Source organism: Phoca vitulina, unplaced genomic scaffold (assembly GCF_004348235.1).
Source record: "Phoca vitulina isolate PV1807 unplaced genomic scaffold, GSC_HSeal_1.0 scaffold36, whole genome shotgun sequence".
NCBI classification, from domain to species: domain Eukaryota; kingdom Metazoa; phylum Chordata; class Mammalia; order Carnivora; family Phocidae; genus Phoca; species Phoca vitulina.
The window spans coordinates 17,713,101-17,738,726 of NW_022589739.1; the positions used below are offsets into that span (position 1 = coordinate 17,713,101).

Sequence of the window (25,626 nt, forward strand, 5' to 3'; positions counted from 1 at the left end):
GCCACCCAGGCGCCCCTGGAGGCAGGATTTTAAGTCAGGGTTCCTACTCTTAATTACCACACTGTACTACCTCTGTATTCATAGATCTGGTAGCGGTTATGTTTGCTCTTGAAGTATGTACAATCAGATGACAGGGCAGAAAAGTCAGCCGAGAGACAGAAAGAGGAAGCAGAATGAATGAAAGAAAGCAGAGGTACACTATAGCACGGCACTCTGGCAATTTTCAGTTAGGACAGCTGGAACCCAAAGTGCGAGGGGGACTGTGGTGAGGAAAACAGGCCATAGGGGCTATGCTTCTCTCCCCCTTTGGCAAAATTCCTATCTTTATCTCTTCAATGAGACTCAAAGGAAGTCTCAGAGAGTTGAGTGAATTTGATGGCACATAGCTGGATTAGCATCCCAGGCTGCCACTGGCTTTGGACTCTGCTCTTCTAAGGGATAATGGGTAAAGAAAATGTGTGAAAGTTCCTGGTGTTGGCTAGATAAACGTTGGCTGAATTTGAGCGTGCAGTAGGTATTAGGCAGACTGGGGTCCTGGATAAAAAGTGTGTATGAAGTACTCTTACAGAAGGCCAGGTTGCAAAAACCACTAAAAAACCACTTAAGTTTGTTCACATGAGGAAAGTTTAAGAAGTGGCAGCCTTATCAAAAACTAACTGCTTGCTGTTAGAATAAATGAACTGGACAAGATGTCCTTAACTAAATGCAGGCGTAGATGTGGTTTATAGCCTCCGCTGTCAGGCCAAACCAGTTCATTAAACACTCCCCCCCTGGCTTTGTGAGTATTGTCATTATATGATTCCAGTGGGAAAAAAAAAATCTCCTGGAACAAGGTTTATAGAATAGGGACAGCACACCATGTGCTTGCGTGCACACCAACAGGAAAGTGTAGGAGCTGGTAATGATCCAAAACATTTTTGTCCAGAAATACAAAACAGCATTTTATTTACATTTCCCTTAGCACATGATTCTAATTATGCTTTACAGCCTGACCATGGTCATCACAGGCTACAAATAATCATGCCGTTGGTAGACTTCCTGCTTGCCTTGAGCAAGCACAGCAGTCCAATGATCTCAGACAATTTTAACAGGGCAAGGCGAGATTTGTTTCAAATGTGTTTCATTGCTTTTGGAGGACAAATGGCTTCTCACCATGGTGACAATCAGGTTGCTAGGCTGGGCAAGGCCAAGTTTAGAAGAATGGTCCTCCAAACAGAACAACTGAAATGAATGGTTCATGCCACCAGCAACTTTCTTCAAGTTCTGATTAATTTCCCATGAAATAATTGTTTGGAATACATCCAAGCAGTTCCTTTATTCATTGTTTCTTTGTCTTGCGGACAGGAGGGTCAGTCAATACTGAAACATACAGTCTGAACCAAGCATGTGTGATGCCCACTGCACAATACACTGAGGTCAGTAACAGAGGGATAAAGGGGTACTTCAGCTTCCAGGAGGTGAAAGGGAATACAAACTCACAGAAGACTTCCAGAGGCCCCAGGCCAAGGAGGTAGAAAGTTTCCATCCAATTAAAAAGAGGCTTTTCTTTTCTGAAGAAAAAAAGGAGAGAAAAGTCTGATTTTAAACACGTCATTTTGGTGTAGCAAACATTTCTCAGTTAAAGCTTCCCACTTGCACTGTCCTGATGTGAAGAGCAGTCAAAGCTAGAGTCAAAAGAGTGCATTAAATTTCACATTTAGAAAAAATTGATAATGATATAGCACTGCATTATCTCAACGATCCAAATTCAGCCAATCATCATCCACCTACGCCGTCACCTGGCGAGAGAATCAGCTGTGCGTCTGGAAGAGGAAAGGCAGCTGGATGTTGTGATACTGGAGACAGAATATGGTAAACAATATCAATTGATGGTTTGTAAAATGTTTTTGTTTTGATAAAATCACATACAATTTGCGATTTAACCATTTTTAAGTATACACTTCAGGACCATTAAGTAGATTGACAAAGTGGTGCTACCATTACCACTATCCACTTTCAAAACATTATCATCACCCCAACAGAATCTCTGGAAACATTAAGCAATAATCACTGCCCATTCCTCCTCCCCCACCCCTACTCTGTAACCTCTAATTTACTTTTTGTCTTTGGGAATTTGCCTATTCTAGATAGTTCATACAATCTCCGCTACTGTGGATGATGCTGCAGGATAATGCTGCAATGAACACTGGTGTACAAGTATCTGAGTCCCTGTTTTCAGTTTTTTGTTTTAAGATTTTTTATTTATTTATTTGAGAGAGAAAGAGAGCAGGAGCAGGGGAGCAGAGGAAGAGGGAGAAGCAGGCCCCCTGCTGAGCAGGGAGCCTGATGCGGGGCTCGAACCCAGGACCCTGGGATCATGACCTGAGCTGAAGGCAGACACTTAACGGACTGAACCACCCAGGCGCCCTGCTGTTTTCAGTTCTTTTGGGTATACACTTAAGAGTCCAATTGCTGGGTCATATGGTAATAACTGAATTTTAATATAATTAAGTATATGAGGCTCATGGACACAATCAGATATGAATCATAGGGAAGCTTTAAAAAATTACACAGGGGCACCTGAGAGGCTCAGTTGGTTAAGCCTCCGACTCTTGGTTTCAGCTCAGGTCATGATCTCAGGGTGGTGAGACTGAGCCCTGTGTCAGGCTCTGCGCTGGGCAGAGAGTTGGCTTGAGATTCTCTCCTTCCCCTTCTGCCCCTCTCCCTGCTCATGCATGCTCTCTCTCTCAAATAATAAATAAAATCTTAAAAAAAAATTATACAGATAATGTTATATTAAGTTTAAAAGAGAAAAAAATTCCACCCATAATTCTATAACAAGAATTTTTACATGTATTTTAGCTTTATGCATCTAAATTTACATGGTTTTACTCATACTGTATATTTTACATTCCAATTTTTAGTTTTCATATAAGGTTTTAATTTAAGCTAGGTAGTCCCTCCTCAAATATTCCCTCAAAATAAAGACATGAACTATGTTGTCATGTCAGAGTAATAGGATTATGGGTAATTTCTCCCTAAAAAAAATTTGCCAATTTTTTGTAATGCTGTTCTATTACTGTTACAACTTAAAAAATATTTTTTTAAAGGCTTAGCTGACCATTTAGGAGTAAACATTTCACAAGAGCAAACATAATTTTAAATATACTTTTTTGGATTACCTGAAGAGAGTCTTCAGTGAGGAAATACTATAGATGGTAAATAGTAACATGAGTAAGATTTTAATGGGAAGTTCTGTTAAAAGAATAAAGAAAAAATACAGATGATAATTCAGTTGGTAAGAAAATGATCTGTGACACTTAAGGCAATATAATAAGCACATTGACACAGCTATATAGTGCTAGCAAAGCTTTTTGAGCTTAACAGTGCATTTTTGTGACATCTAAAGATACTGAGGATAACGTGACAAAGTAGGGGTTTTATTTAAGATAATGGATGAGCTCTCTTCTTCCAAGAGATTTTAAGGTTGTTTAACTCAGATAGTACTGATCTCTAGGCCCTGATGAAAAGGGCATGGCAATCAAATCTTTCTCTCTCTCTCTAAATAAATAAATTAATTAATTACTTAATTAAAAAAGCTGTTTACCTGGTGCAGTGAAGAGCAGAGGGAAGAGGGAATAATGTCCTGTTGTGGTCAGAATCAGAAAAATTGAAGCATCTCCTGCTTTTCCCACAGACAGAAGGCTAAAAATAAAAATTCTTATAATAATTCCTTAAAACAACAACTGAAACTTGCACTACAGATAGCTTGAATAAACTGCATCTATTATTATTTCTAGAACTGGCTTAAGCATAAGATAACATACTGATCTTTGCTGCAAGTCCAATTCAATTGAGAATATTAATTTAGTGGGAAAATTTAAGCAACTGATAGAAGAATGTACCACACTGAACTGGGGAGTATTCAACAAGAGCCTTGCTTCCCTAAGTAATGCCGTCTCCAGAGAAAGGGATGTTGTCGGATTGGGAGCTGCCTAGTGGTGGTAGCCAGGGAAACAGTACTTAGGAGTTTCCAATCCTATAGCTCTTCTCTTGGGTGGTGCCCTGTGCCTGATGGTGCTTAGTATGAATTCTAACCAAAGACATTAGAAGTTTTGCTGTATTTCTTAATTTGGAAACTCCACGTTGCTGAATGAATCCAGTCAAGCCGTATACTGATGTGACAAATTTGCTTAAGGTTCCTTCAGAGCTTAAATGATTTCTCTCAGGATTTAAGAAACATCTCAAGTTCTATTGTCATCTATCAGGCTTTAATTTTATACAGAACGGACACTATTACATTTAGTTTTTTTTTTTTTAAGCATTGTACAGTGAAAGATCGAGGGAATCAGCAATAACATCAGGTTTCAGTCCTAACTGTGCTATTTGCTAGCTGTGTGGCTTTGGGTAAGTCACTTAAACTCTCTGAGCCCCAGTTTCTGTAGATGTTAAGACAGGGGATGATATCCACTTATCCTAATTACCTTAAAGGTTTTTGTGAGGCTCAAAAAAATGCAAACAAACCCCAAAATACCCCTCCCCGCAAAACCCCCAGAATAGTTCTGCAAAATGTGACGTGCTATACAAACATTAGATTTTATTCCATTATGGACTGCATGCTGACTTTGACTAATAACACTTAACAGGAAACTGTGGAACCTTATTTTCACAGATGTGATTACACCAAAGCCCACACTTTTCTATACTATGCTGCCATTCAATATCCAGATCTAACAGCCTGGTATCATGGTTCTTCATCACTACAGTACACCTTAACAAAAAAATGCAGAAACAATACGTGCAATTTCACAGGTCCAGGGATCCCAAGTTAAAAATTCCTGTCCTGTCCTAGAATAAATCTGTTCCTGTATATCTTTGCCTTTGCCTATCCCACGGGACATGTCAAGAAGGGACAGATCAAACAGAAAACAATAGGGTCATTGGGAAATCTGCCATAAATGCCAGCTGACTGAGTTATCTGCTTACCTCATTGGGAGAACTGTGAGGAGTATGGCTTTTTCATGGACGTGCCACCCAAACAGGAAGGAGCTCAAGGCACACAGAATTAGACATCGGAGAAAGCCTCTAGGCCCTTGAGGTTTAAACCAAAGACAGAAAACAGAGGGCTAGAAACAACAGGCAAAGATAAAACCTCAATATCATTCAAAATAGGCTTTACAGAAACATTGTTCAGACAAATACAATTTATATCATCTCTGAAAAACCGTAGATCTTAGGCTATTCTCCATTAAACTGGGATAATTCATCACTTTGTGAACATTCCAACAGAAGTTATAAAAAAAAAAAACTACTCAGAAAAAAAGGTTTTTGGAAATACATATTTAAGTCATTAAAGTAATTCTGTTCATCAGAATTAATAATAAATGATAAAATTAAGTTCTAGGATATCCAGTAAAACCCCTTATTACATCTTCAGAATTAGTTAATTAGTAGTCACTGAACCCATTAGGTCTAACTACAAAAGTCCATAAACATTTTGGGGCTAATAATAAATTAGATTTTGCCATATTAATAAAGACATACCTAGCTTCGTGGGCTGGAGTGTAATTTATAATAAAACTATGGGGGTGCCTGGGTGGCTCAGTCCGTTAAGTGTCTGCCTTCAGCTCAGGTCATGATCCCAATCAAGCTCCTTGCTTGGCAGGAAGCCTGCTTCTCTCTCTCCCTCTGCCTGCCGCTCCCCCTGCTTGTGCTCTCTCTCTCTCTCTGTCAAATGGGTAGATAAAATCCTAAAAAAAAAAAAAACTTAAAAAAAATAATAAAACTATGGCCTTCTACATGCAGCTTACGAGGCTGAGGTTTTAAAAAAAGTTTTTACCTTAGTTAGAACATGGGAACAAGCAGGCCAGCAGAGCTTAATTACCTACCAGTACTGCCATTTAATTAAGCGGGGTCAGGTGTCTTGCTGGGCTTGATCATTTAGAAACCAAAATTAAAGCTGAGTGTAATTATAGGTAGGACTGAGTTATTTATACTGAATGCCACTAAAATTATATCATGAAGTTGAGAGCATTGTGTTCGCTAACATAAAAACAGCTATGAATGAAGCCTCTAACAGCATCTGACTCATGTTAGATTCAATGTTTGATGCTCAAACAGCTATTGTTTACTCTCTTAACTCACGGTCATCATCAAGACAAAAATATCCATGCAGTCCAGACAACTTTGGATTTTTGACTAGTTAGCCATGGATGAAAACAACAGCAGAAACCCGGATGTCCCCACTACACACATTTCCCTTTTTCTCCCCAGTGCAGTCCTTGCCCCTCCTCCCTGGGCTTTTCTTTTTTCCTCATCTGAGGGTGAACAGATGATCTGACAGCTGCAGTGAGGGATCTTTCTCACAGAGGTTTTACTGGTAAATCTTTCCTTAAGATGTTCAAAGTTACTCTAAGAATTCCTATGAAATACCTCAATCTGCAACAGGATCACAGCCATGGTATCTATCCTATGGTTGGAAAAACCTGAAAGCTGAAATTAACCAGCCATACATAAGAAAAGCAGAGAAAACTCAAGAAATGGGTACCGTGGGTGAATTCTTACCAATATGGCCATCAGAGTGCAGATGAGGGTGGCCATGGGAGTCACCGAAGGAAGGACTGTGTGTTGGAACTGCTGAACCAAACCACTTGTCATTGAGGCCTTGGGAATTTTGTTGGGATCAAGAAGTTTCAATTCCAAACCTACAGAATAAGTAGATATTTTGTTTTGTTTTTATCGATAGCACACCATATTTTACCAACCAACTCCTTGAGAAAAAAGAAAAAAGCTACTAAATCTTATTGCTGCTTCAAGGTCAAGATATATGACTAAATTCTGTACTATTCTACCTAAAATGCCTCTGGTCTTGAGATTACACAATGCAAAGCAGCTGTTTGCATTGGAATAGGGAATACCAAAATATTTTGTATTCATTAACCTCTTTCCTTTTCCCTTCAGTCTGATGATTCTCTCTTAAAGCTAGTAACTACCTTCCTGCCACTGACTTTCCAGGTAAGACATCTTTGAGGAGACAGATATAAAAGACAAGGTACAGCATAGTTTCCTGACTCAGACAAGGAAATTGGCCCTTGAATCTCATACCATGCTGGTTGTTTAAGGTTTTTGAAATATAAATGCTAAGAAATTCCTTGTAAGGATCCATGTACATCAAGGCTGGATTCACAGTGGGTGAGGGATAATATCACATTATGATTTCCTACAAGTGTGTACCAAAAACAGTAATGGCGGCTATCATGTGCCAAGAGTTTTGTAGCCATTACTTTCACCTGAGGCACAGAGAGATGTGTAACTTGTCCAAAGTCATACAAGTGATAAGTGGTAGAATTAAACCCAGGTCTGTTTGGCTCCAAAGGCCCCTGCTACTAACAACCTAGCATTTCTTTATCATTGTGTGTTTCTTATGACATGGCGCATGGGTACAGTCACTTATATTATCGCCTAATTATAATCACTAGAAGAGTCAAGTGACTTGATCAATGCCATGGCCAGTAATTTATGTAGGTGGGCCTCCAACAAACCCATCAGACTCTAGATCAGGGGTTGGCAAAGTCTAGCCTGAGGGCCAAATCTCCAGCCTGTGACTTACTTTTGTACAGACCCAAAGCTATGAAGAGTTTTTATATTTTTCAAGGTTGTAAAACAAACAAACAAAAAGATTTTATGTGGTCCGCAAAACCTAAACTACTTACTATCTGGCCCATTCGAGACAAAGTTTGCCGACCTTTCTCTTGATCCTACCATTTCCCATCAAGCTAGGCTATATTCACAAACTACTGCGAGTTATTCTAGAATGAATTATTTTCAGTAGGACCATCTTAATTTTTTTTTTTTTTTTTAAATCACAACCCAAACTTAAAAGCCTAGCCTAGGTTTCCCATTTCTTCTCATCTCATATATGGCTATCGTTTTCCTTACTGGTTTAACACCGAGAGTCACAACTGATACATTCTTCTTTCCTTCTGCACATACTAAGTTTAAAAGCAGGATTAACTGCCGAATAACATCTTACTCTCATTTTTTTCCCAAGGAAAGGATCAACAAGGTCATGGCCACAAACAGCTTTCGTAAGGAGCACAGTCTGTCTACTGCCCTGAAGATCTTAGTTCTTAGAGCTGCTCCCCCGTTCATTCTGAAAGCTGGAATGCACAGCTGCAGAACAAACACTTCAGCCACATTCCAAACACATTCCAAACACAAAGCAGTGTTTTCCATTTTCCAATGTGACTCGTCCTTTCCAAATTCATTGTCTAAGTAAGAAGGCTTGCTACTATACCAATGACGGAGAGCACTTTGTCCAAAGCATTGTACAAAGCCCAGAAGTTTGGAGCCCAATATGCATGGCAGAGGCCCCTCTTGAAAGGGAAGAGTCGGGACAAGACTTGAGGCAGCTGGTTCTGTAGAAAAGAGATTCAACAGTGACCAATCTTTTCCAGACTCAAAAAGAGAACCAGGGAACTATGTGACATGGTGTGTGGAAAGTTATGAGGTCTGAGTTCCAGTCTTTGTTCCTTCAAGTAGTTGTGTAATCCTGAGCAGTTGTCAGAACCTCCTCTTGTCTAACCTCATCTGTTGAGGGGGGACAAGATACTCTGAATACCAGTCCCGTGCTGTTATGAGAGAAGCATAACAAGGGAAGAATTTATGGTGCAAAGGAGGACACAGTGCAGCTTATCCAAGTCTACTGACGAGAAGGTGACCCCAAGGAAGACTTTACAAAAGATGCGATGCTTTTCAGTTTTAGCAGGAATTAAAATTAATTAGTGGAATTCAGGGTATGGGAAGAAGGGAACAATTTTTAAAAATATCTGTTGAACATGCGTAATATTCTAGGCACTTTGAATGTTTGCTGTCAGTGAATGACTGTGAAAACACCACGAGTACCGATTTGGGGGTTACAAATAAATTATAGCAACTAGGCAAATTAGCAAATATGGAAATCTGTGAACAATGATTATCGATTCTAAGTGTGTGTGTCTATGTGTGTGAGAGACATATAAACATATAAATATACACATACATATCTGATTATGAACAAAAATGTTGGAAAGAATACCATTCTATCTTTGGGGAGTCACACGGGGGAAGAGTAAGAAAAAAAGTAGTTTTGCTTATTTTATACATTTTTGGTTTTATTATTTTTTTTCTAAACAACAGCAGCAGCAACAACAAAAAACACATACTACTTTATTAAAAAAAAATAAGACTTACCAAGGCTAGGAAAGGACCCAATGAAAGAGCGGAAACTAGGAAAACAATCAGTCCCAGGGAAATAAGACGGACAAAGCTGAAACTGTTCCATCGGATGGACCCATCTACAGAAAAGCAACATTACCATTACTAGGAGCATGGACGACCATGGATAACTTATACAATGTGCTAAATCTAGAAGTATCCCGACAGTACACCATCTTTACGATGTGGCAAGAGCACAAAGAAAAGTCAGAATGGGTAAAGGGTTTGCAGGATCAATAGTTGAGAGGTATCTCAGGGATGCCTAGGTGGCTCAGTTGGTTAAACGTCTGCCTTCGGCTCAGGTGGTGATCCTGGGGTCCTGGGATCCAGCCCTGCATTGGGCTCCCTGCTCAGAGGGGAATCTGCCTCTCCCTCTCCCTCTGCCACTCTCCCTACTTGTGCTCTCCCGCTCTGTCAAATAAATAAATAATCTTAAAAAAAAAATAGTCGAGCGGTATCTGTTGTGCCTCATAAAATCCTCTCATGAGGCAAACTGCCAAGCCAAGGAAAAATAAAATAAAGGTTTTGCTTTTATCACTGAAACTTGCCTGGTTTATTTGCAGTGAAACAGTAAGACCGTAGCAGGTATATACCATAAGCTGGTGCTACGTAGAGGTAGATGTGCTTGAAGTGTAGAAGAACAGCAAAGAGAAATGCTCCTTCCATATACCTTTTCTAGGAGATTTAAAAGGGAAATATCACTTTAAAATTCAGGGTAAACTAAATGTAGTAATGTAGTATCCTGGTTGGATCCTGGAAAGAAAAAGAACATTAGTGGAAAAACTGGTGACATGTGAATGTACCAATGTTGGTTTTTTAGTCTTTTTTTTTTTAAGTTTTAATTTTAATTCCAGTTAACATACAGTGTTATATTAGTTTCAGGTGTACAATATGGTTTTTTAGTCTTGATGAAAGTATCATAGTTTTATATAAAATGGTAACATTAGGGGAAAGTGGGTGAGGGGCACAGGTACTCTCTGCACTATCTTTGCAACTTTTCCATAAGTCTAAAACTATTTTTAAAAATTAAGATTATTAAAAAATAAAAAAAGACACTGGAGATTGTGAATATATTTAACAATACTGGACTATACACTCACAAATGGTTAAGATAGTTAATTTTATGTGTATTTGACCACAATTTAAAAAATACATATTTTAACAGAGGATCACAGGGGAAGAGAGGAAAAAATGAAACAAGACGAAACCAGAGAGGGAGACAAACCATAGGAGACTCTTAATCATAGGAAACAAACTGAGGGTTGCTGGAGGGGAGGTGGGTGGGGGGATAGGGTAACTGGGTGATGGACATTAAGGAGGGCACGTGATGTAATAAGCACTGGGTGTTATAGAAGACTGATGAATCACTGACCTCTACCTCTGAAACCAACACTACATTACATGTTAATTGATTGAATTTAAATAAAAAAATGTTTAAAATTAAAAAAAAGAATGAGTAAGTCATGGTAGTAAAAGGTACAGCATAGAGAATATACTCAGTGGTGTTATAATAATGTTGTATGGTGACAGATGGGAGCCGCACTTCTGGTCAGAATAGCGTAAGGTACAGAGTTGCCGAATCACTATGCTGTACACCTAGAACTAATGTAATACTGTCAAGTGTGTCTCAATAAAAAAAATAATAATTTAAACAATCCATTACAGGTGTAAGATATACCAACAAAAATACATATTTTAAATTATATATTCTGAACTACTTAATGAATGAAATACTACATCTGCGATGTGTTTAAAAATAATCCTGTGTGTGTGCAGATCACTGTACTATTTTCTCTACTTTTGTATATGATTTAAATTTGCTATAATAAAAAGTTTTTGAAGTTCGGGCAAATATTCTACATGCAATATAAGGTGAAACAGGCAAGTGATTCCAGTTAGTTTTTATACTGAGCCTAGTTCATTACCGCAACAAGTATTTATTCAATACTAAACTTGACGCTGAGGTACAGGACACATCATAACAACACATTACAAATTCCCCTTAAAGATCTAAAGCCCAGAGAATCCAATCCCTCTCCCTCTCCCCCTTACAGTTTTACAACAGCTGGAATTGATTTCCAGGGAGAAGCTGGGAATGAGAGTACGGAAGAATACATATGATGTTATGCTACCACAGAACCATTTAAATCTGCTGTTACAGATCAGGTAACATATAACACTACCAGGCTGAAGGCATCAAGTACAGTACTTGACCCTAACAAACTAAAGGTAGTCTGATTTAAAACAAATAAACAAACAAAAAAATCCCAAGTTGGCTATAACTAAATAAATCTGAATTCTACCTACCTCACAGGAATCTGGGGATCAAATAAGATAATGTTCCTGTGGTTCATCAAGGAGACAGCCAAAGGGACCTTGAAAGGCCAGGTTCCTTCTCTCACTGTCTCATTGGGTGTGGTCTAGAATAGATGAGTGAGGAATGATAAGGAAAGAGAATGGGGGGCTTTCAGATCTCTTGTCACCCATTTTATAATTTATTTAAATTCAGAGAAGGTCTAGCTGGTTCTATAGCTAAACTTTATTTGTTCAACAATCATTGAATGCCAATTATGTTCTAAGTACTATGTAGCTTTTTATGGTTAAAAGAAAAAATTTACCCAGACATTTATAGTTGACAAAGAACTTTAAAACAGATTATCAAATTTGATCTTTCCAAAGTCCCTGTGAGGTAGGAAGCCCCATTTTAAGTAGGCTCTGCACCCAGTGTGGAGCCCAACATGGGGCTTGAACTCACAACCCTGAGATCAAGACCTGAGCTGAGATCAAGAGTTGAATGCTCAACCAACTGAGCCAGCCAGGCGCCCCAGTGGGGAGCCCCATTTTACAAATAACAATGTGACAAGGGGGTACATTTCATTTTATGGATGCAAAAACTGAGGCTGAGGGGGTTAAATGACTTGCTTTGGGTTAATGGTTCCCAAACCTGACTGTGAATCAAAATTCCCTGTAGAATCTGAAACCCCGATTCAAGGATTCTGAGCGAGTACAGAGGGGTGGTCCAGAAATCCAAACTTCTGATTTCTTCCTCTACAAAGAGGAGGGTAATAATTATAGTAACTTCACAGAAGAGTTGTGAGGTTTACTCAATAAGATACTATATATAATGTACCTAACCCAAAGCAGTCAATGCATTTGTGTGCGCCCTGTCTGAGTCATACAGTTTATTAGGGTCAGTCAGGATTTCAACTCAAGTCTTCTGATTCCAAAATCCCATACTTTCTGTTACACTATGCTACCTACTTCTGATGGTGAAACCCTACCATCAGTTATTATATTGTAAAAACTGAAGATTTCATTCCTAGATAAATGATTCCAACCGGGGCGCCTGGGTGGCTCAGTTGTTAAGCGTCTGCCTTCGGCTCAGGTCATGATCCTAGGGTCCTGGGATCGAGCCCTGCATCGGGCTCCCTGCTTGGCGGGAAGCCTGCTTCTCCCTCTCCCACTCCCCCTGCTTGTGTTCCCTCTCTCCCTGTGTCTCTCTCTGTCAAATAAATAAAATCTTAAAAAAAAAAAAAAAAAGATTCCAACCAAATATAGCACCTCAAGTTTTTTTCAGGCCTGCCACCCTCTAACAAGTTTTTAGAGTCTACACGTAAAAGGAAGAAAGTTATTATCAAAAGAGGAGACGGGATTTGTGAGAAACACTCAATGAAAGTGTCTATTGCACTTGGCAATTCAAAACAGTTGGTCAAATAAGTCTGCCCCTCACCCATTACACTGTTGCCTTTATAAGCTCAAAGTCAGACCTAAGGGGGAAAAAAATCTCACCAGCCTATTTTGCATTTACCTGAAATAATCGTGCAATGGAGAGTAGCATTAATCCAAATAAAAAACCATTGTACTGGAAATGAATATCTGGGCTTAGGTTAAGGAAAGACAAGCAAGGATACCAAATTCAAATTCAACTGTGTCAGCAGATTTTTTGAGTATAAAAATGCAAATGCTTTCCTAATGGGCAAACTAAAAACAAAAATATTCCTCCCAATTTGGATTTCTCATAAATATGTTTCTCATAAACAGAGTCAAATCTTAGACAGACTAATTAAAATGTATATAGTGCCAAGGATTATATAGGGGATAAAAAAAATTTACATTTAAGAAGAAAACCAGGAAACTTTCCAATGTTTTTTCTACCTTAAAGACCTAGCAGCTACAGGGCAAGTTTTTTGGTTCTGTTTTTTAGAATTAGGGATGAGAAAGTAAGGGCCTAAAAGCCACTCAAGGCCGCTAGCATGCAGCACCCCTTTTTTAGAGTATCTATACACAATCTTACTTAGTAAGCCTCACAATGAACCTGTGAGGAAGTTAGAGCTCGAGCCATTAATCCATATATAGCCTAAAGCTACTGTGATGCCATAGCTAAGAGCTGAGTCCAGGTCAGCCTTGAACCAAAGTCTGGGTGTTTTCCTCACACGTGGCTACCTGTATGAAAATTATAAAATATTAGGCGTCTATCATTAAGATTTTAGTTTCATTCAAACCTTCTAGATTTAAGAACTTTGCTTGTTAATATGTGGTAAGCCAAGATGGCAGAAAAGGATGAAGGCCTGTCTGTTCCCATATGCAACACTGAGGTAGACCCTTTCTTAGAAAAGGTATTTAGAATAATGTGTTATAAAACTATTTAAGATATACGTATTAATCTAAAGACAGTCAACCACAAACCCCAGTATATTGCTTTACTTACTGGTGGTTTAACTGGTTCTTGAACATCATTAACTTTTCGGAGACAAAGTGTTCTAACAATCAGAATCTGGTATAGTTGGAGAACCCATAGAAACCAGTTTGGGGAACCCAATGACCCATGCCACATCCATTTTCAAAAGCAGCTCACATTTCAGAATCATCATTGTAGAAATAATTGATCTTATACTTAGTATATATCAGAATAAGTAAGGGAAGGATACGATCCACAATTAGCAACCCGAAGTTCCACAGCAGTAACACTGATAGGATAAACTTCGGTTTCTCTGTAAGTTCTTTACCTGCTTTTTTCCCATCAATGCATTTACAGCACCTACATTGAAACAGTAGGAAGGAAGCAGAAACAACTTTGATCTTCATTAGAACATCACAATACTATTACAGAGTATACTCTGATACACTCAGATACATTTTACTAGCTGTTCCTGATAAACTGTCCACGCTGTTCTTGACTGCTTAAGAAGGTGACAGCAGAAACAAAGACCTCAGGGCCAGTTCCATGTCTCTTTCTCAGCTATGCTGATTTGAAACAAAGTCTTCATTTAATAAAACGAAAAATTAAAAAACAACCACCATAAACCCAAAAGGATTTTGAAAACTGAGAGGGCACACACTATTTCAGTCCTTGAGTAAAAAATGCAGACCATACCTGAGACTAGTATAACAATGTACCATTGTGTGTCAACTGTACTAAAAAAAAAATGCAGACCAAGATGATATAGCACTCTAAATATATATATATATCACTCAAATTAAAAATAGAGCCATGAACTTATAGCTCCTGATTGTCCAAATAATTTTAAAAACATTTATTAAAAATGTGTATCATTTAAAGGTCAAGATCTATTATTAAGTGACAATAGCAGATGACAAAAAATTATGATCCTATTTTTATTTTATAAAAATTGTATTCAGATACAGAAGAGAGGCTGAAATAATATGCACCAAAATGTTAACAGTGATAGCTGTAAGTAGAGAAGTATGGATCATTTTTACTTTATATGCATTGTATATATGTGTACATTTCTGTCTTCCAAAATTTTGACACAGATGTATAATCCTATAAAAAGATTTTTAAAAACGTGTTTTCATTTGAATATTGGCAAATCCTGGGCGCCTGGGTGGCTCAGTTGGTTAAGCGACTGCTTTCGGCTCAGGTCATGATCCTGGAGTCCCGGGATCGAGTCCCACATCGGGCTCCCTGCTCAGCGGGGAGTCTGCTTCCCCCTCTGACCCTCCTCCCTCTCATGCTCTCTGTCTCTCATTGTCTCTCTCGCAAGTGAATAAAATCTTAAAAAAAAAAATTAAAAAAAAAAAAATTGGCAAATCCTAAAAACAGAAATCTAAGCCAAAAAAATAGACAATAATGATGCAATTAAAGAGGGGTTAGCAAAAAGTGACCTGCTTTTCCTCCATGGAGACTGTTTCCTCATCAACAGAGACAGTAACCGTATAGGGTAATTGAGAAAATTAAGTAAATTACTATCTATACTTGGTGCCTGATTCTAGGAACTGGCACATAGGTCTCAACAATTTATCTTACTTAACTGCTCCCTCTACACTGCAGATGGAAATGAATTCTACTCCTCCTCTTTCTGCCTACATATACACTTGCCCTGGGAGCTTGAATTCAAAGGTTTTGAGTTTAAAGGAGTACATCACAAATCACCTTCCTTTCCAACTCTTGCTAGGTGATAAACAGACTGAAAGTTAAGGTGTTAAATAGGAAACACTCCATGATAATGATCAGGGATTAAAACATTCCCAAGGGACTCTTTCCTGAATGGGGCAAGGGTTCAGGGCCTCACAAAGAGAAAAGATCCATTTTTGACAAGGGTCACTGAAGGGCACAGTTAGTGCTCTGTCACAATCATACCTGCAGGCTTAAGTATTAGGATAGAATAGAAACAAACAGTAACTGAGAACTTACTACCTGGAAGTCACTGTGCAAGACATTGTATACATGTGTATTCAACTAAAAATTAATTTATAATAAGAGATACAAAGCATAAGAATATAAAATATAAATGTAACTTAAAATTAATGAAGAGTCTTCATGAAGGAAAGAATCCAGAAACAAAACCCAAAAGCACTCAGTAAGGTTTCCTGAGTTTACTAGAATGGAAACTCCATTGGTGGTCAGCACAATGCATGTGTGTACACGAGTGTGGTGTGCTCTAAGTATGTGTGTGTATCCGAAAGAATAGGGTAGGTCACAGAGGCCTCTGGGGGCATACGGAAAGGAAAGAAAAGCATACGGAACCATTTTTGGCAGGAGAAATGGTGATGGAACTCTACTTGGGACTACTTTTCACAATGCTGACAATCTCTTGTTCTACCTCTGCCTTGTAACCCCACCTTATCCCACATTCTCTTCCAGACGATTCAGCTAGACTGTTTACTGTAATTACTCCCTGTACAGTTTAAAACACAAATACAGAGTTTGGGACTGTTCTAACATTTGTTATTATATGAATTTTGTTTCCCCCAAATGAGGAACCAGTTAATACTACTTAACACTGTATTATGTCCTCAACACCTTCCACACAAAATGACATTCTCAGACTTACTCATGGACAGCATACACAAAGAGTACATCTGTAAAGATGACAGAAAATCTCTGGAAAAGCAAGGTCCTTGAGCTGGAGTAATTCAGGTTATGGACATTCAGCATCTCTTGATCAAAATATTTGGCAATATGTGACAGGGCATACTCAAACCATGCAAAAAAAGGGGGGTAATCCAAGGTCCATTCTGAAGTTGCCTGTGGTAAAAATCAAAGAGAGAACATATCCTAAAATAACTGAATAAACAAAGTGGGTGTAAAGATTGAAAATCCTCGTTCTCTAGTCTTTAAGAAAGCATATGAAATGAAACTGCATTTAAAATATGACCTAGGGGGTGCCTGGCTGGCTCAGTCAGAAAAGCGTGCGACTCTTGATTTGGGGGTTGTGAGTTTGAGCTCCACATGTGGTGTAGAGATTAATAAAAAAAAATAAACTTAAAAAAATGACCGAAATTAATATAGTAATTCCTATGTAAGACTGAGCAGAACACCAAAACCTGGTTCCTAAGTTATTTAATATGGTCTTCAATTTCCTTAACTAGAATCAAGTATATTTCAAAGGAAGTTAATGAAATTTGCAAGAATAAGCTTGGTAATGATATGACGCTACTCATCTAAATATAAAAAGGGAGCTATGGCATAATAAATGATTCACTAGCTTGGGTTCAAGTTCTGTCTTGGACTCATTTCCCTATTTGTAAAATAGGCATTATAAGGACTAACTGACATAATACATATGAAATACAGTTATAAATGGCAAAATGCAACACAAATGTTATTTATCTTTTGTTCCAATAGGTTATGAGATACTGACGTTAAGAGAGCAAATGCCATTCTTTACCATTTCTGTATTCTGAACATTTAGTAAGTGCCTGATATATTAATTATTAAATAATCATTAGTTAAGTGAATGAGCAGTCACTAATGAGTAAATGAAAATGCAGATCATGTGAAATACAGAGTATATGAAAATGAAATATATAACTTCAGGATATTACGTTTTCTAGATTTTTTTAAGTCTCAGTTTCCTCATCCAAACAACAGGGATGATAGTACGTACCTCATGGGTTATTGCATTAAATTTTACATACACATATAAAATACTGTTTATATAGCATTGAACCAGATACAAGCTCAATATCAATAAATATTATCTACTATCATTTTAAAAATTATTACTATCACCATAGGATGTCCCTAAAACTAAACCTGTACCTGGCACCTCTAAGAGCTCAGACCGTAATAATCTCTCTACTCTGCACTTGTTGCTCTTTTCAGTGGCAAACTCCTCTCCTTCTGGAATTGCACTGAGGGCTCACTGGGTACTAATTGGGTGTCCACAGGGACTACTATTTAGGGTTGTTCTGTGTTATAAAATGAGGTGAGAGAGACTCACTCTTATTTAAGAGAGACTCACATTATTTAAGGAAATAAACTACTTCTCAGCTCTTTGTGGTAAGGATAAATGACAACTTTAGGTCCAGATAAGAAGTAGCCTAACTGCTCCCCCTGCAGGTATAAAAATGTAGAAGCCTCAGAAGAGGCAAACCCAGAGGCTCTGGGTCTAGGGCACTCAAGCTATGAACCTACCCATTAAGCTCTCACTCATGAAAAGTTCCTTCCCTAATCCCAGGTTTCCAATGTGGACTGTAAACGAGATGAGCTATTAAACTGTAGATAGAAAAATTAGAAAATTTTATCGTTTAATCTCATCCTTTTTAATGCCTATTTTTAACATTAATAAAGCAGTACTTTTATAACTTATAAATAAACTCACACTGAGTAGTAAATGCTCAAAAATGTTTTCTTGCTAGGGTATAGATACTTAAGAAACAAGTTTAGGGGATGCCTGGGTGGCTCAGTCGGTTGGTTAAGCGTCTGTCTTCAGCTCAGGTCATGATCCCAGGGTTCTGGGATGGAGTCCAGCATGGGGCTCCTTGCTCAGCAGGGAGCCTGCCTCTCCCTCTGCCTGCCACTCCCCCTACTTGTGCGCTCTCTCTCTCTGACAAATAAAATCTTAAAAAAAAAAAAAAGAAAGAAACAAGTTGAGAAATTACTGCTCCATGTAATTCCAAGAAAGTCAACATCAACTTGGACTTTATTAACATCAGCAGTTCCCAGCTACAGTTTCTATGTCAGAGTTCACTCTACACTTAAAGAGCCACTTACTCTATAGGAAGTGTAAAAGGTTCATGCCTACTTTATCTTATTGACACATTTATTACTTTAAATAAAATGGGGACCAGGAAGCGTTGAAAAAAATTGGGAGGGACAGGTACTGCCTGGGAGATGGTCATTTTTCCAAAACAAAGTGTCCCTGTCCTTTCTTTGCTATTCTCAATCCCAAACCACTCAGAGGGTCTCTATATGCTATCCCTATTCCCCACACAAAGACTTTCCAAATCTAGGCCTGAAGGTTCTCTTGACCTCAAGGATTTCTATCTGGGGCCATTTTCTTACTTAAACTGCTTTTGGGAAGCCAGTGAAGCTATTAGCTATCATCTTCTCCCAAGTGAACAGTTCCACCACTTAACTAATACCTGGTAGAGCCGGAACTCAAATCTGGGTCTCCTGACTCAAAATCCATTAGTTCAGTAAGCTACTACAACAGAACTGTAGAGAGCAAGATGAAGTCACTCATGTCAAGCACTGACTCATGTCAAGCACTGACTCATGTACAGCAGTGTGGTAAGCAGCCAAGAGCGTTGCAGCTAAGACCAGATACCGTGAAGCCAGCACAGGCTGACGACAGCCAGAACTGATAACCAGCAGAACCAGAAGAAGCCTGCAAAGACCCAAGACTGATTAGACTCGTTTAAAAAGGGAGGACTTTTGCAGCAAATTGTCAGACTCTCCAGACATTGAATGCGGTGAAAAAAAGGTCAGCGTCTGATGAGTCTGATGGTTTGCTGCAAAAGTCCTCCCTTTTTAAACGAGTCTAATCAGTCTTGGGTCTTTGCAGGCTTCTTCTGGTTCTGCTGGTTATCAGTTCTGGCTGTCGTCAGCCTGTGCTGGCTTCATGGTATCTGGTCTTAGCTGCAACGCCCTTGGCTGCTTACCACACTGCTGTACACGAGGGACTCTATCTTGCTCTCTCCAAGAGCTGTATCTTCAAATATAGAAACATCCAACCTCTTCATATGAAGACTCAAAACAACTGTGTTCATTCCATAAATATTTATTATGGGTCTTTTTGTGTCTTTCCCAATCAGAAGACCAATCAATTTAAGCTGAAGTCAGAGCAGAAAGGCAGGTTAGAAGTCACAGTTAAGCAGTCCACTGCTCACATGTTCACTCTCCTTAGTATGGCAGAAAGACCCTTCCAGACCTGACCACATGTACCTCTCCAGCCTTATCTCCTACTATGAGCCTCTTCTCACATATAGTCAAGCCTTGCCCACAACTGAGTTTTGCTCCTTGTTGGCTTTTGTTGTTATTTTTGAGGAGAGCAGGAAGAATAAAGAAATATACGATTACTAGAATATCTTTTTTTAGAGTAAGCTCTACATGCTCAACGTGGGGCTTGAACTCACAACCCTGAGATTAAGAGTCGCACACGCTACTGACTGAGCCAGCCAGGTGCCCCAAGAATATCTTTTACATAAGTCTCTTTTATCTAAAATAAACTGATAAAGAAGATAGCGCTGGCCTAAATAGAGTTTTAGGAGTCCTAAGAGACAGTGGTGAAAGTTATAGGAGTAAAGGAGGGAGAACATCCAGAAAGAAATACAGAATTAAAAGAACAAGGACCACAAAGAGAACCCTAGAGAGTACCAGCTGTTGAAAGGGTGTGCAGGTGAGGAAGAGTTAGCAAAAGAAACAAAGAGGGACTGGTCAGAGAGAAAGGGGAGATAGGGGCTGCCTTTTCATTTATAGTCCAAGGGTCATTATATGAATAATTAATTACTAATTATTAATAACCCTTAATAATGTTTGCTGAGCACTTCTTTTCCAAGACTGTGCTAAGTATTATAAGCATTATATTCACTTTACTCTAATACTTATTATCATTAATGGTCAGGGATGTTGAGGCTTTGAGAGGTCAAGCAGTGTGCCCATGGTCACCCAGCATGGGCATTAGGTGGCAGAGCTGAAAGTCACACAGAGGCAGTCTGCAAGCTTTTGACCACTATGCCATATATGATGTCTTCTAATTAGTCTGCATACATGCAAACTGAAATACTTTAAAGTAGATACTTTAAAGAAATTACTTACAGATCCTTAATATTCCTATCAAATACTTATAGTGTTATTATGTGAGAAGGAACTTGGTCCCTTAGGTCAATTGTTTTTCAACTATTAAGGACTATTCTGATCTGGCCAAAAAAAACCCAAAAAGCAAGAACGAATTCACAGAAAACTTTAGATTGTCTTAAAAAAAATCTCCCTGCAGCAGAGTGCTGTTTCTGATCAAGGCACTTCTGAAGTGAGGTCTGTTTTTCATGAAATATCATATGCAACTTAGTAATTCATACCAGAAATAAAAATACATAGTTTTTATAAATAATAGAAGAGAATGCTTTGTATATTACCAGAAGTCTACAAATCACATTCTCATAAATCACTAAATACTGGGGACAGACAGGATCTTAGAAATAATTCATTCCAAATCCTTATGTGCTAGATGAGAAACTAAGGCTCAGAGAAATGAAATATATTTTCTATGCTGTGGCAAAGCCAGGTCTAGAATCCAATTTTTCCTCTTTCTCAATCCCAATTCTTTCAAAAAGGGTGTGGCAAATATTATAATTCCCAATGTATAGTTTGGGAAACTCATTTTGAAGTAAAGGGATTCCCTAATAGTGCCAGAGGACAGAGAAGAGGAAAAAGCACAATTTTTCTGAAGATTAATTATACCTATAATCACACAGAAAACTTTTTTTTTGCAAAAGTGTTTTAATGTCAGTAATACTTATATGATATCACACATCATTGTAAAAGATAAGCCACCAAAAAAGTGAAAATTAAAACTTACCTCATAATACCACTGTGATACTGGCAAACTGTGAGTGATAGCAAGCCAGTTTCGGTGTACTTCAAAATCTGTAGAATGGCTACTCAAAACAATCAGATGAGTGAAATGAGATTTTGTCACATTTGTTAATTTCACATTTCTTTCTTTCTTTCTTTTTTTTAACAGTAGGCTCCACACTCACCATAGAGCCCAACTCGGGGCTTAAACTCTCGACCCTGAGATCAAGACCCCAGCTGAGATCAAGAGTTGGATGCTCAACCGACTGAGCCACCCAGGCACCCCTCGATTTCACATTTCTAAAATTATGCTTTTAAATGGACTAACACTCCTATATAGTCATAGCTCATGAGCCTATAAAAACACAAACTGGCATTACATAATCCTGAAACACCTCACTTATCTGAAGGCCAGACTGCTTTCTGGAAAAGTTGGGGATCTATACGTAAGTGAAAAGGCTCCTGGAGTTGTCTAAAGGGCTGACCAAAAGCCCATACATTTTCATAAGGGAGGTCCTCTGGCTATTGCTCAGAGGTGACTTACTCTTGTTCACAAAGAATTCTAACAAAATTCATTATCTGGGAAATGTTTCACACACCAACTAGATCTTCAAGGATAAGTAGGAGTTCATCCGACAGAGAAGGTGGGAAAAGGCCCCTTCCCTGCCTTTCCCATGTCTCCAAATTCCTCACTATATGCAAATATAGTCAAGCATCTCCTCTGCAGGGGAAGAAACATGTTCTCTTCTACCCTTCTAAATTCTGTAGCTGGCCTAAGAATTAAACTGACATAACACAGATTAACAGGAGAAAAAAAGCCGATTTTAATAACACATGCATGTATGAAAGCCCCAAAAGATGTAAGAAAGATAGGAGACTCAGAAGGCAGCCAAACGATTGAGGCTTATATACCACCCTGAGCTGAGGAAAGGGATAGGGGCCTGGGCCTTCCAATGGGGCGACGGCAATTCACTGGAAGCCAGAAGAGGATGTTTGGTGTGCACCAAGGTTGCTCTGCCAGCAGCTGAGTCTCTGAGGTGAAAAAGTGATCTCCCATCACAGCTCTCTCCAGTACAGGCCCCCTTTCTAATGTAAGTTTTCCTTACAAAAGGGTAACTTCTCTGCTTTTAGAGCTTCTCCTGTGTCTGCAGTTTCTCCAAATAATCAGCCCCAAATAATCCTGATGCCAGAGACTTATTTTGGGGTGGCATATTCTGTACTCTTCTCCCCTCTTTAGAATAATTTTTTTTTTCCATTTGTCCACTGCTGTACTTCCCCTCCATGTCTTGAATAGCACCTGATACATGGATGGGCTCAACACATTCTTGCTGAGTTAACTACTCATCAAAGTCAACTATGAGTTCTGCAGTAAAACCCGATTAACACTTCCCAACATTGTATACAACCTTTGCTGTGGCAACTCTCCTGAGTTTCCTAGCCAAAACCTTCTCTGTCTCTTTCATGGCTTTCCATTCCAATATTCATCAAGTAAATGCTGATGTTCCCCAAGGTTCAGTTCTTGGTCCTCTTTTTATGCAATTTACTCTGTTCTGGACAATCTTATTCATACTTATTGCGTCCATTATCAACTGTATAATGATGACTCCCATACCACAATACAAGCTTGATCTCTTTCCTGAGTTCTAGAGATAGACATCCCCAAATTCCTGCTGACAATGTCACCTTAATTTCCTACGGAATCCTCAAAATCACAATTCAAAACTGATCTCATGACTTCGGAATTCCATTTCTAAGCGTACACAGTACTCAACAGAAATGCATTTACCTATGTTTACCAAAAGATATGTACTGGGCGTGTCTTCAGGCCTTCAACTACATGTCAATTCCTCAGAGACTTTCCCTGACACCCAATCTAAAGTAAGTCCCCCTAGTTAGTCCTCTTATAGAATCCCATTCTTTTCCTTTGTAATGCTTTTAACACAAGTGTAGTAATGTAATTACATATTTGCGTTGATTTGTTTCTGGAACTGTTATCCTACAAAACTACACCCTTTAGGGGGTTAGTGATCATATCCAGTTTGTCCTCTCCTGTAGTGCCTAGCCACAGTACCTGGTATGTAAAAAGCAGTTAACACTTTGTTGACTACTTTTACATTTATCCTGTAGCTTCCCTCTCACATCCTCAGGTTTTACAATTTGAGAAGCAGAGCATTAACTACAACTACGTACATTCTTAATCCTGGACTAAGAGTGGTATTCAAAGTAACAACCCTGAAGACATGTCTCTAGGCTTAAGTAACTAAAGCAAGTCACTAAAGCATATCACTTTAAATGCACAGACTTACAGCTAAAAAAAAAAAAAAATCCCTTTCACTCTGATTTGAAAGGAATTTCTTACATTGTAGAACGATTTTTCCAATTTGCTTTTAAAGCAGGAAGATGTTTCTTATTTACTTTCACTTATGCAGAAAGTTTGACTGGCCAACTCCTTTTTCTAAGTCTCTGTAAGTCATTTTGCTAAACCCACACACACTTCATTGCTTCTATAATTACATATACACATCAGCATAAATGTACACTCTATACATACAGCTCTTCCTTCCATATCCAACAGGATATCACCAAGAACTTGAACCAAAGTATACCAGTAAACCAAAACCTAAGTTGGGAAAGGGTAGGGAGACCTACAGGGAAGGGAGAAAAGGAATGAAGGGAGAAATCACTGCATAAGAGTTAGGAAGGATGAACAGATGGTGGATGCTAATATTAATACATATTGAGTACCCACAGTATACACATTACTTGGTGGTTGCTTCCTACCTAACTGGTTTCCATGCTTTCAGACTTGCCCCTCCATTTTTTAAATAGTCTAACCTGGTGTGATCTGGCCACTACCCACCTCATTCTGTGCCACTCTCCTCCTTCCATAATGCTCTTCACTCACAATGGCCACTTTCTATTCCCAGAATGCTCTGAGTTCTTTCCTACCACAGGGCCTTCATACTTAATTCTTTCCTATGCCTGAACTTTTTACATTGCTTATTCTCTTTCATCCTCCAAATTTTAACTTAAACATCACCTCCTAAAAGAGTAAAGCCTTGACCCGTAGTCACTCTATTTCCTTCATAGATCCATCCTATCACAATCTGAAACTATCTTTTTTGTCTATCTGCCCCCACGAATTCTATCGAGGGCAAGAAGAGGAAATGTCTTTCTCACCACCGCACCTCCAGGACTTAGTGCCTAGCTAGCAGGCAACTGATAAATACCACTGAATGAATGGTGGAGGTGGGTGTTCTTAATCTGCGCACTAAGGTTGAGGACCCAAGGCTTAGAAACACTAAAGTCAGACAGCGCCAATCCTGAAGCCAGCCATCCAGGGCTATGATCTAGTTCTCAGGTCAAGTAACAATCAATCGGCGGAGGGGGAAGCAGAACGGCGCCCATATGACTTCCAAGTTCCCTTTCCTCCTCCCACCCACGGGCATCCACGCTTCTCATTCCCGCTTTGACCAACCGCGGAGCGGGTCCCTTACTAGGTGGGGATGAGAAGGCATTTGAGGAGAGTCACCCCGAGCGCCAAAGCCGAAAACCAATTTCCACCACCCGTCGCAAGTCCGAGAGCAGCCATTACTGCAGTGCCGAGCGCTTTCAACCAACTGGATCCGCATCCGAGCTCCCGCGCATGCGGGGAAGGCCGTGTGAGAGGGCTCCCAGGCCACTGCGCGCATGCGTTCAGTCAGTCGGCCCGCGGGGCTCCGGAGTTCTGACGTTTAAACCTCGCGCTCACTGTCCCTTCACCGTCCGGCCTTTCTCGGGCTCGGCGGGGTATGACTGCGTCTGCGCGGGTCTCTTAGGGCGACAAGTTAAGTTTCGTTAGCTACTTCATACTTCCTTTTAAATAGTTGCTGGGCGTCTGCTCTGGCGCTTCCTGCATTTTGCTTGGCAGAACCTGGCGTTGGGGTGCCTAGGCGAGAAAGAACTGTGTTTTGTACTAGAGACGTAGCGGAGAAGACAGCATTGTAACTCGAGAGTTACAGGAGACAAAAGCACCTGAGAGTTCTGGAGGTGCCTAATCCGGGCATCTGAACAGAAGTGTTAGCTCCAGGTAGAGAATGATGTAAGCAAAGATAGGTGAAAAACGTTCTGTGCTTCTAGAACTCCGAACT

At 39.3% G+C, this 25,626-nt stretch overlaps 1 protein-coding gene across 3 annotated transcripts; it reads right to left on the minus strand.

Annotated features, from left to right (window-relative positions):
• Window positions 1-25,160, minus strand: ALG8 (ALG8 alpha-1,3-glucosyltransferase). Of its 3 annotated transcripts, XM_032427139.1 has the most exons (13): window positions 24,994-25,160; window positions 21,501-21,579; window positions 16,530-16,723; window positions 14,163-14,272; window positions 13,043-13,110; window positions 9,783-9,909; window positions 9,211-9,314; window positions 8,276-8,396; window positions 6,544-6,683; window positions 4,966-5,105; window positions 3,587-3,684; window positions 3,162-3,234; window positions 1-1,550 (listed from the first exon to the last, which is right to left on the minus strand). In XM_032427139.1, exons 1-13 carry the CDS (start codon window positions 25,086-25,088, stop codon window positions 1,319-1,321), a joined length of 1,581 nt encoding a protein of 526 aa, XP_032283030.1. In that variant the 5' UTR covers window positions 25,089-25,160; the 3' UTR covers window positions 1-1,318. The 3 variants fall into 3 exon arrangements, with proteins under 3 accessions (XP_032283030.1, XP_032283031.1, XP_032283032.1); XM_032427140.1 differs by lacking the exon at window positions 21,501-21,579; XM_032427141.1 differs by lacking the exon at window positions 3,162-3,234 and having other exon boundaries at window positions 1,348-1,550.
• Between the last annotated feature and the right edge of the window lie 466 nt (window positions 25,161-25,626).